Source organism: Lepisosteus oculatus, chromosome 4 (genome assembly GCF_040954835.1).
Source record: "Lepisosteus oculatus isolate fLepOcu1 chromosome 4, fLepOcu1.hap2, whole genome shotgun sequence".
Classification (NCBI taxonomy): domain Eukaryota; kingdom Metazoa; phylum Chordata; class Actinopteri; order Semionotiformes; family Lepisosteidae; genus Lepisosteus; species Lepisosteus oculatus.
The window spans coordinates 56765675-56777286 of record NC_090699.1 but is presented as its reverse complement, the minus strand read 5'-3'; the positions used below and the strand labels follow the sequence as shown (position 1 = coordinate 56777286).

Below are 11612 nucleotides of genomic sequence, written 5' to 3'. Positions count from 1 at the left end.
GCCAAGATGGCGATCACCTACGTTCAGTGACTTCACTATTCCCGATTTAGCGCTTTACCTCAATGATTTTGCCTCCGTGGAAGTAAAAAGGAAAACGACGATAATTGTATTGACCGCATACACCTAATGAGACTTGCAACTGTCCACTGTGAATAACACGCCAATAACGAGAAATGATCCATCCTTTTCACGGGGGCTGTTGTACAGCAAAAAAGGCTCAAAGGAAGCTTAATGATAATATAAGCAATCTAAATAATCCACCAACACAGATAGTCTTTATTACCATTCCTTTCAGGCATTGAAATTCTCAGTGCCCACTGTATAAAATTCAGTGTTCAGTCACTATCAGTCTGGAAATACTATCACACAAGATATAAAATCACCCAATTATTATCATCTTGGCATGGTGTAAAAAGTCAAGAAGACTCAGGATTTATGTATTTTATTTCTGAAAGGCATTAGCTAAAATACAGGGAATACAGAGTAAAGTAATAGGTATTAGAGTAACAGTGCATCTGAGATGGTTCTCAGATCTTGGTCTGTGCTGCAGAACAGCTGAAGTATTTCCATTGCCTTTAGCACAATATGAAACTGGTAGATTGTGAAAATCTTTAGACCCGTCAGAAATCTTAAAGTAAAATCTGGCTAAACAGTGTCTGCATTGAAGAACATGATCTTTTAAATTTAAAGAGTGCACTCTACCTGAGATTGTGTTAGTAGATACATGCCCTGATGTTTTAACAAAAATGTAAGATCATCGACAGAAGGTTCTACTACTGTATTCAGACTTGATACTAGTCACCTGATTGTAGTGGAGTGTGACTCTACTTTCCAGTGTTTTTCAAATTGAACACCATCATTCATGAGTCTTATTCTCTACAAATACACCAAGCCGTATCAACTGCCAGACTCTTAATAGTTTTCCTTAACCAATATTTTGTTACCCATGTTAATTTTAAAAAAGAACACAGCGATGCAATAAATGTGTGAATTTGATATAACCTCCTATATATAATTATGCAGCTCATTTAGTACATAAGCATACCATGAAGCCAACATGGGGAAACAAAATAAGAAACAAAAAGAAACGACAATAATAGAGGCATAAAGAATAACGCTTACAAGGTATCTGATTACAAAAGAGTTCTGCTCCTTTCAACCAGACTTTCCCCTTGGGCAAGAATGTTTCCAAGCTTTTCCAACCACCAGATATTCGAGAAATGCGATACGCTGACTTGCAGGCTAAAGGCGGGGCAAGATCCCCTTTTCAAACTGTGTCTAGCGAAATGATGACATTTGCCAGCACAAATCTAGTTTCTTTGGGCTGATGTGATGTGACCGTGCCTAAGGGGAATCAGTCATATGTCATTATTCCACCCTCCTGTGCCCCTTGCTCTGAAATGATGACCCCCTTCCATTTCTCCGGGAAGCTCATCGTGTGGCTTGGGGTGACCGTCCCTCAGGAGGCCTGGCGCAGGACAGCAACGGGAATCCGCTGCTCCCTGGACTGAGGAGAACCGAGGCCCGGAGGTGCGTGTGGTCGCTGGGGTGTCACCGCGAGCCCAGGAGGGTGCCCTGGCCGTAGAGGTCGTACTCTCGGTAGAGGACGTAGTCCTTGAGGCGGCTGGGCAGGGGCAGGAAGCTCATGAAGACGGGAGCTCGGAGCCGCAGGCGACCCAGGCATTGGCGGATCTGCAGGCGGCACAGGTGCTTCAGGCAGCGGGGGTTTTCTGTGGGCGGCGGGACCCTCGTCAGAGCCACTCCCTCCTCCGTGGTCAGCAAGAACCCCCCCCATCCGCACACTCGTAGTAGAGCCTCACTCCCTTGCGTCACGAAGCCAAGCAAACAAAAGCAGGCAGCAGACCTGGTGTGTGACTCTGGCTCCGACTAGATTACCTGACAAGATGGATCTGTGATTTCCCATGACAGCTGGACAGTAGAATATGCCTTCTGGGATTGGTTCCTAGAATATTCCTATACCATGTGTGCTCAGTTACAGGGGTTAAATTAATTTTCTCTTTGTCTTGACATTTATGGTGACTCAGGAGGAAGGCCCTCAAGAATCACTGAATTCAGAGCATGGTTTTTCGCAGTACTCTCCAGACCATTTGTCGAAATAAACTGATTTAGATGTCAAACAATGGGTCGAATTTCAAAATACCGCATCATTCATCTTGAATGGCGAAGCTTCTATATGCTTTGGTGTATTAACTGACAACTTGCTCCTTTTAGTAAGCTACACAGCCCTTTCTATATTAGAGAAGTGTGGCCAGTGAATTTTGAGCACTTTTCAACACAGAAGACCGAAATCGGAAAAATCCTGCTTCGTTATGACAACAAAATTCGACGTCCGCATTTAGAGGCTGGAGATAACAAAATCTATCGTATTTATTAGCAAAAACAAAAACAATACAAGCAGCAACCCATCCCATCCCTAAGTCACTAGAAGATACATTCCAGTGTTACCTTATATGTTTTTCCTCACAGGAGGAAAATACAGTCAGAGTGAAATATTTGGTTCATTATATCTGTAGCATTGGTGCATGATTGCTCATGTCTGGTACATTCTGCGGTCAAATCATATCTGCACTTTGTACACTACTGAGTGGACGTTCTGAGTAATCTGTAGGTTTTGGGTACTTACTGGTGGAGGATACCCATCTCATCTAGTAGAAGTGTTTCACCTACAAGGTCATAATACCTCAAGAGCTTGACATCTAAATTGGTCTGAAAGGGAGAGCAGTGCTGATTAGTGCATTATTAACAACCTGTACCTTTCAGCTTGCTGCTAAGCATAAGAGCACACTTAACAGCCATACGCTAGAACAGTCACATGCAAGACTTCCAGGCCTCTCACTTACCTTGAATCTGACATATCTCTTGCCACTGTTTCTGTTCCATGAGAGCAGATTTAAGCTTGGAACAAAATTTCACATGATCAACATAATCTAGCATGATCCTCACCACTTGTCCAGAGATATACCTCAGCCAGTACACTGTGATCACCTCACAGAACTGCAGGAGAGAGAGAGAGAGAGAGAGAGAGAGAGAGAGAGAGAGAGAGAGAACAGCCAGAGAGCCTTGTAGTGTTCATCTATCAGATCTCATGCCTCATGTGCCAAAAACAAAGGGTAAGGGATCATGGATTCATTCTGATTATCAAGTCTAAAGCTTGAAGAAAGCTTCAACACAAAGGTTTCCATACAGCAAGCTGTGCCAACAATTTTTTATCCCTCTACTCTCTATCATCATTTGAGTATTCATCTCCACATTCTGTCTCTGAATTCCAAGCCAGGTTAAATGTATGTTTTGCACATGTATGGCTGCACATGTGTGTGAATTTGACTGTGTAAATGAGACTGTGGTTTTTTGCTGTGTAGGCTGAAGACGCAAGCTCAATCAGGATGTAAATCTTCAGATGAGAGACGTACAATTCTATAAATGTTCATCAGTTCTTAATGATATTCAGCCATTAAGTTCCCCTGTAAAGTGATATAATAGGATATTTAACTCACATTATTGTTATGAATTGTTATAAATCCCTCCCCATACTGACCATCACACCTCAGTCTGAGTACGGAAGATGCTTAATCAAGCGATACATGTTTTTAGACACTCACATAGGTAACGAATAAGAAAATTACTCATCACAAGAATAGTGAGAACAGGTTACAACTAATAAAATAAGAACTCAAAAGTAGATCTCAAGAAGTTTTACCTCATGTCATTATCTGACCGTGATCAAGGGTAGGGTGGAATAAGTCTATCGATGGCCTTTTTAAAATGTACTCATATCTAAACCCACATCTGGATTTGCTAATGTTTAAGATGCAGAAAACAAGCCAAAAAAGGCAATGTTCGTTATAAGCCTACTTTAAACATTATATTCTCTTTGCAGGAAATGGCCTTAAAAATTAACAGAAGTTAGAAGAAATCAATTTAAAACATCTCAAAGACAGGAGAAAACTTAAAGAACAGTCAAATACAAAGTAAAACATCCTTTTTTTCTGCAATGGGATTCTGTCCATTCCATAAAATTAGATGAGAAGCATTGATTATCCACAACAGAAAATTAACACTAATAAAAATAGTTCATTTACAAATTCCTCACTGTTGCTATCCACATGAAACTGATTAGGCAAAAAAAAAACTCATTGTGATGTCATAATCCAACTGAGTGATGTCATAAAGAGATACAGGCTATAAAAACCATTACATACTGTCCATCTTGACAAATTTCTTTGAATATAGATAAAAACAACACTACAGCTTTTAAAAGAAATAAAATGCTATTGTTGTTTTTGATAAATATTCTTTAAATCTGAATGGCCACAAATAGCTTATATTAAATCAATTTTTTGTTTGGCAGCCGCAGTAAAAATAACTTATAAACCTCTAGCAGCAAAGCTGTAGAAGAAAGTCAGGAAAGCAGGAAGGTGAGTGTGAATTTATGAATTGTCAACCTGGTAAGAGCTGAAGATTTTTAAGATTTACCTGTGAAACACAGTCATTCCCCATTTTTTCTAAAACTCACACTGTAACAACTCTTTTTTTCCTTTTAAACAATGACCAGTTGAGTTAATTACAACTTAAAATTTGATAACCAAATCATGTGAAACCTGTTGCAAGGGATCTGTGTCAAATGAACGCATCGGCTCCCTGCGTATGTAAATGTGAAATGAAGGCTACATTAGTGTTACCATACATCTGGATTTTCCTGGATATGTCCTCTTTTTGCCCCTTTAAATCTCTTTAAATCTCTTTGCCCCTTTAAATCTGTATGGACCGAATTTTCAAATATCTTTAAATATACAGGTTTTCCATTATTCTTTTTCCCCTACAGGTTTTCGATTCAAAATGGTACAAACATCAACTGGTACGGATATCACCAGCGACCCCCGAGACAGGAGTGTCCTCTTGAGCGCATTTTGAAATACGGTAACCTGGATTTAATTGATACACAAGCAAACCCTTCTGCCCCCTCAACTGAATGTTCTCTTTTTTGAATTTTTTGAATTGACGGTAATCCTAGGAGAGTGTGCATGTTCTCCCCATGTTCGAGTGGGTCTCCTCTGCGTGCTCCAGTTTCCTTCCACAGTCCAAAGACAAACAGGTGGGTTAACTAGCTTCTGGGAAAATTACCCCTGGAGCAATTGTGTACATGATAGTGTCTGTGCGTGCCCTGCCAGGGACTGGCACCCCATCCAGGGTGTACCCCACCTTGCACCCATTGCCTTCTGGGATAGGCTCCTACTCCCCCGCGCCCCTGAATTGGATGAAGCAGTAAGAAAATGGATGGATGGTAGCCCAGGGTACCTAGACCATGCAGCCCTCTTGCTTACCATGTTGTCCTTGATGACAGAAGGGGACCAGCCCTCGTAGTCGAGAGGCATGTGGGAGCCCTCACCGTACGGGCAGTCGAAGCAGCGGTGCACGTCGTAGCCGTAATTGAGCAGCATCCTCAGAATGACCTCGTCCTTGAGGGCGTACTGCAGGGAGGAGGGGAAGTGGGTGGTGTTGACCCGGCAGTAGTAGTTGACGTTGGAGCCGTAGCGCAGCAGCGTGTTGATAAGCTCGTAGTTGCCGAGCCGCAGCGCCACCTGCAGGCACTTGACGGGGTCCTGGTTGGGCAGGGCCCCGGCCTCCAGGAGCAGGCGGGCCGACCGCACGTCGTTGTTGGAGACGGCGAAGTACAGGGCGGACTTGCGCTGGTCGTCGTAGCCCCGGCGCACCCGGGGGTGCAGCATGAAGTTGACGTCGTAGCCGGCGTTCAGCAGCAGCTCCAGGCACTGCAGGTGTCCCCCGGCCGCGGCCGAGTGCAGGGGGCTCATGCCACTGTCCCACACGGCCTCCTGGTCCGTCACGGGGATCAGCTGCTCCAGAGCCCTGGGAGAGGAAGCCGCTCGTGAAGGACCCCAGACTGAGTCCGTGAGTCCACCAAGTGATTCGCATTTCTTATTTATCATTATGATAGTTTTGTGACTAACAGTAAATATTTGTAACAGCAAAATTAGAACTTCCAAAAGCGTTTTACTGCTGCTTTCAAACACTGATGTAGCCAGTGAAGAGTGGAATCAGTAAAAGAATGCTACCAAAGTTTATGTTTAGCATAAAACTCAAAGTAAACACAATTGTCGATAAACAGTTGTGTGGAAGTTAATAAATTACAACTGGAAATAGAAACACTTTGTCTTTGTTTTACAAGATGTGATGCCCTGATGAGCTCCGGGGCTCCTGCATCAGCACCCTCAATCACCACGGCGCGTTCCACATGTGGAAGGAGCTCATCAGGGCCATCGCTAAAGATAGCAGGCCGGGCTAACTATCCATCATCCCCTCCTGTCTCCAGCCCAGATCTGACTGTTTCCCCTGCGCATCTCAGCTGCCTGCTGTTCTCCTTTCTTCTTCCCATCACTGCATTGTTATCACCCAATCACATAAAAAACTCTGTAATCTTCACCACTAATCGGACTCTGAGGACAGTTACTTCGTCAATCCCTTTTTCTTTCCACCTACGGGCCCGGCGTAACAGAACCCTTCTCCCCTCCCCAGTGTGAAAGACATGCTGACAGAATTGTGTTGCCTGAACAGTCAGAGCAGCATCGCACGGCACATGACTGTGTAAATACACAGCTGGAGCTCACAGTAGGTGCCCGCGATGCGCAACTCGGTGGATGGGCAGGTGCCCCGTATGTTTGGGCACGTTGGCATCGGCTCCATACTCCAGCAGCAGGGAAATGGTGTCAGGGTTTCCTGATGCTGCTGCCTCAAAGAGGATAGAAGCAGAGTCCATGGCCTGGGACTTCACATTGGCACCTGAGGGATACAGGAACATTAACTCCTAACAGTTGAATACCTGCAATGTGTTATTATATGATGTCCTGGTAAAACAATTACACACATGCATTTTTGCATAAAAATATTTACACACCATAAGGAAATTTAATTTGAAAACTTTAAATATTGGCTGACTGATAGTCTTTTGGCTTCAGTAAAGCATGGAAAATAAACATACAAGATGAGTCCCAGACAGCGCCACAGCTACGAGGTCTAAGCGATGGAGTGATCGAGTAAGAAGCTTTGTCTTTCAGAAGCACACAGTACCTTTCTGCAGCAGGACCTGAACAATGTCTGTGTGCCCAAACTGGGCCGCCAGCGCCAGCGGGGTGAGCCTGTAGGCACTGCAAGGGTCGGGATCTGCCCCTGAGTTCAGGAGGAGCTGCACGAAGTTCCCCTTGCCCAGACGGGCTGCCTCGTGCAGGGCCGTTCGCTGGTTTGCCCCCTGTTGGTTGACACTGGCATTGAAGTGGATCAGCAACGTTGCCATGTCGTACTGGTCATTCTTGATAGCTATAAGCAAAACAGTAGTTTAGAAGGCTTTAATTAAGCGGGTGAACATTATTATTCAGACAGATGTTCTTTCATCGTATACCTAATTCACGCTGTTTCTGTCTTTTATTGACAGGATTTCAGCTGCCGTAATCTTAACACAACGTATCTTTCTACCTGGTACATGTCGGCATTCTGCCATGATTGATAGCATTCATTGATTAGATGCTAAAATAATGCAGTAACATTTGAGGTAATGGTTTTGCCGATGAAAGACCACACAGTGCTTTCTTTAAAAGACTTCCAAAGAATCAATGAGTGGAGGGTGAGAAGCTCACCGGCTACTAAAGGAGAATCCTCTTCTTCGTTTTTGCAATCCGGGTTGGAGCCGTTGAGCAGCAGGAAGGTGGCATTGTCCCTTAGGCCTTGCACTACAGCCAGTAACAGTGGGGTCTCTCCACGTAGGGTCCGGCAATCCACAGCGCATGAGCCAGAGGCTAGGGCACAGACACACACAAGCCAAAAGCTCAACCATTAAATCATGACAGAAATCTGTGTTATGGCTGAAAATGTCGCAAAATATTTGCCTTGGTAAAAGCTGGAAAAAACTGAAGTAAAGCACAGTGTAATGAAAGTCATGGTTTATCACGGAGAGGTATGGTTTAGTATGAGTATGGGAACCATGGCAAAGATAAGTAAACGTACAACATAAGCAAGGCAAGAGTGAATGAAATCGCAAACTTTCATTAGGGAATTTACAAAAAATCAGAAGTGTAATCCTTCATAAATGGGATTACAACACTGCCTTCCTTTACAAAATTTGCTTATTTCTTTACAAAAAACAGCACAATGAACTGCAAGTTCTCTCCTTGCGTACCTGTGGACGAAATGCGTACCTGCAAAAGTGATCTCTAGAATTGTTTTATTGTTCTGGACAGCAGCCTCGTGCAGAGGGATCCAGCCTCTGTTGTCAACCTCTTTGAAAGCTTGCTGGTGAGTGGACAGCTGGCGCAGGGCTTTCTCATTGCCTAAGCGTGGAGAGACAGGAGAGTGAGAGAGGCTGAGGCATAGTGCTGAAGTGATACATGGCACCAGTGACTGGCATTAAGAACACTGCCCTGAACACAGCAGGTGTCCACCTGCAAACACATTGCGATTTGTAATTGTCACGGATGTAGGAAGGGACGAGCCATGGAATGGCAGGAGAGCGAAAAGACCCTATGCGCAGTGGCGAGACGGGGATTAGCCCGGGCTCAGCTGTTCAGGGAATGCCGTATAGAAACCTATGCCTTCAGGTAGCGGACGTGGGGCAACCTGGTGCTAGGTGGGTTTCAGGACATCCGAACGTCAATGCTGAGCGAAGGCAGAATGAAAGACCGGGAAATGTATAGCCCCAGAGAGAGAGAAACACCGGAAGGACAGCAAAGAAACAGAAATGAGAGACAGGACAGAGAAGGAGCGCCCTCTGGCTGCAGAGGGCGTGACAGTAATTTTGCATTGTTGCAAACGACTGATGGTCACCCTCCTTTCCTGATCACACAATGAGCGTGACATCTAGATGTCTGGTGAACTGGAGAAGGGTGATCACTGCAAATTCCAGCAGTTGTAGGTTCCGCATCAAAGTACACGCCAGTGTGAAGCACTACACGGGAGTCAGGACCGGCTCTCGTTACATTCACATTGTCCGTTCTTACTCACCTGCCTTTATAGCTTCAAAAATCTTTTCACTTTCTGTACTGTTAGCAGGGTACCTGAGGAATAAAAGAAATTGACAGTGTTATTCTCAATGGAAGCCTCACCAGAGACTAGTCTGGTTGCGGTGAAGTTTCCATTTAAACTTTCTTTATACTGCGAAATACAAAAATACCACAAAGAGGTAATAAAGTGATGGTTTTATACCACTCCTTACTGTTGACCCTCTTCTTGAATGCTGCACCTCTTTCACATTTCCTGATGTATTAATGCAGTAAAATGGCTCCACTATCATTAAGAAAACATTGTTTCACTGTCCTAAAGAGCAGAATAAACAACAAGGGAAGAAAGCAGGTTAGAGCTGCAAGCTTCAGAGATGGAATCACAGTAATTAGAGATTAACTCTGGACTGAAAAGTAGAAAGGTAAAATACACTCTTCAGTGGTGGAGCCAGGACACGGACAGACAGGGAAAAGAGGGAGATAGGTAGGTTAGGTCTCCTTTTCAGTCCATAAACACCCATGGGGAATGGGGGGCAAGGGCCACCATTTTTCTTAACCATCCGACACTGGAAGTGGAGGTGATGTGGTCAGCATCATGCTCCAGCCAGCCTATTACCCCCAGAAGGATTAACTCACAGTACTCGTTTGGAAAACAGGCTGAGTGGACCTGGGAGCCATCTGGAAGGATTTAGAGCAAGCTACATTGCTAGGCCCCTACCTGGGATTGAACCCAGGACTTTCCTGTCAGGAGCTAGGTGCCCTTGCCATCTGAGCTACCACGGCTCTGAGGTGGAACGGGACAAGATAAAAAATAGATATTATAAGATAAGATCACTTTACTGGCCATTTACAATTTCTCATATATGTATTTCTTCATTAGGAATTTGTCTTTTTTCACATACCCCCACTTGCTCTCCATGAGACACACAGAGAGAAGCTTGGGGTCAGAGCACAGGGTCAGCCATTGTACAGCGGCCCTGGAGCAGTTGGGGTGAAGGGTCTTGCTTAGAGGCCCATCAAAGAAGGATTCCTCTGCCAGCCCCAGAACTTGAACTGGCAACCTTCCAGCCACAGGCACAGATCCTTAGCCACAGAGCCACCACACCTCTTCTGATCCATAGAGAACATGCTTACACCCTCTCACAGGCGTATTAAACTTCAGTGACCCATAGTAAAAGAGCTGCATCATTCCCTATAGGTTTGGTAATGGATGCAGATGCCATAGGATTGGATTACCTGTAGCTGTCCTCTGTGATGGAGCCGACACAGCCTCCTGCCTTTGGGAAGTCCTGCAGGCTCTGTTCAATCATGTACTGGGTGGCCACTTCCTCATCAAAGTCATTTTGTGCCGGACTGACATCCATATCAATCCCACATTCTTCAGCTCCCGCTCAGCTCACTTTCTGGCAGGAGCAACACAACACATTCACCACAAAGAGGACCTTCTCAATTCTGGATACTGCTGCTGTATTCGTGGATGTATCCCACTAGAGCAGTGCATGAGCTGGAGGTAAGAACGATGTCCGGATTAAATGAATGGGAGCAGCCCTGCCCTGCTGGAGAACACTGCTGCCATTTTTTTTTGATTTGACATGTGATGTGTTCATTTTTTAATGACATATGTAAATATGTAATGTGTCATTTCTAAACAATCAGAGCAGATCGTTGGAAAAAATACAGGATGCTCTCTCCCTGTTTGTAAGTCTTTTTAGGGACTTTGACACAGTTACAATATGCTTACCTGTGTCCATTGATAGTAAATGGAATTTCTTTATAAAACATAAACAAGAAACAAAGACTACACAAACAACTGGTGTCCTGATGTTGTCACTTTTCTTATCAATTAGAAATTTAGTATGCTTTATACCCACAGAACACCATTTCGGCACACTCTTCTCACAATAGCTGTTTCTAGAGCCGCTGAAAAATACACTGGTGCCAGTTTTTAGATCACACTCCTAGAAAAAAACAAAAGTAGAACTAGGTTCTGTGCTTCAGATCTTTCTCTGAAGGAAGTGTAGCATTCAGCTATACTCCCGTGACTACTATACTAGACACCTGCTACTACACATAGCCTGAACTAATTTTTATGCAGAACTAAGAAAGAAAATTCCATTTCTTTCTTTCAGCTGAAAAACGTCTTAGACTTCAAAAACATTTCACGCCTGAACCAGATTCTTCAAAACTGGTATTAAAACTGTTTTCAAATGACAATTTACGAAATATCCTTTTCTTTAAAGAAGTCAAGGTATTCTCCAGAAAATCTTGTCACTGGAACCAAACATGCTACATGCTGTCGATGGAAGAAGAAAGCTAGAAATTAGAAACAGACATAGGCCAACAGGTACAGTATATATATATATCTGTTTCACAGCAGCAAGCAATTCACACGGGTACCTCTCCAGCCCCTAACCAAAGGCTTGATGTTAAAAAAAACTCATTGTCCCACTTAATGTGGCGTTATTAAAATTCTTTTACCTTTCCTCAACGGACTGTTTTGGTGTTGTCTTCTGCAGATGCAGGGTGGTCTCAGTTTCTCTTTGCTGAGCTATTATTACCATATGCCTGCTATAAATACCTGATCATGGG

At 44.0% G+C, this 11612-nt stretch overlaps 1 protein-coding gene and 1 long non-coding RNA gene across 5 annotated transcripts; one reads left to right on the top strand and one right to left on the bottom strand.

The window, feature by feature from the left end:
- Positions 1–426: 426 nt before the first annotated feature.
- asb14a (ankyrin repeat and SOCS box containing 14a) lies at positions 427–11581 on the bottom strand. 2 transcript variants are annotated; one of them, XM_006630983.3, is made up of 10 exons: positions 11502–11580; positions 10260–10426; positions 9028–9080; positions 8226–8357; positions 7668–7826; positions 7105–7350; positions 6645–6816; positions 5343–5886; positions 2862–3015; positions 427–1730 (listed from the first exon to the last, which is right to left on the bottom strand). In XM_006630983.3, exons 2-10 carry the CDS (start codon positions 10385–10387, stop codon positions 1552–1554), a joined length of 1767 nt encoding a protein of 588 aa, XP_006631046.2. In that variant the 5' UTR covers positions 10388–10426; positions 11502–11580; the 3' UTR covers positions 427–1551. The 2 variants fall into 2 exon arrangements, with proteins under 2 accessions (XP_006631046.2, XP_015203475.2); XM_015347989.2 differs by lacking the exon at positions 427–1730 and adding an exon at positions 2645–2727 and having other exon boundaries at positions 11502–11581.
- LOC107077425 (uncharacterized) lies at positions 4262–6466 on the top strand. Of its 3 annotated transcripts, XR_011189484.1 has the most exons (5): positions 4262–4436; positions 4844–4938; positions 5033–5113; positions 5634–5928; positions 6206–6466. It is a non-coding gene; the product is annotated as an uncharacterized lncRNA (long non-coding RNA). The 3 variants fall into 3 exon arrangements; XR_011189485.1 differs by lacking the exon at positions 5033–5113; XR_011189486.1 differs by lacking the exons at positions 5033–5113; positions 5634–5928.
- Positions 11582–11612: the final 31 nt, after the last annotated feature.

What these genes read in the sequence shown, in the direction of transcription:
- asb14a (XM_006630983.3), bottom strand. Translation starts at nt 10,387, where the DNA reads ATGGATGTCAGTCCGGCACAAAATGACTTTGATGAGGAAGTGGCCACC. An exon ending in TTTTGAAGCTATAAAGGCAG is followed by an intron (nt 8,358 to 9,027) that starts GTGAGTAAGAAC and finishes CTCCACGCTTAG; the next exon opens with GCAATGAGAAAGCCCTGCGC. An exon ending in TCAGGTCCTGCTGCAGAAAG is followed by an intron (nt 6,817 to 7,104) that starts GTACTGTGTGCT and finishes TGTATCCCTCAG; the next exon opens with GTGCCAATGTGAAGTCCCAG.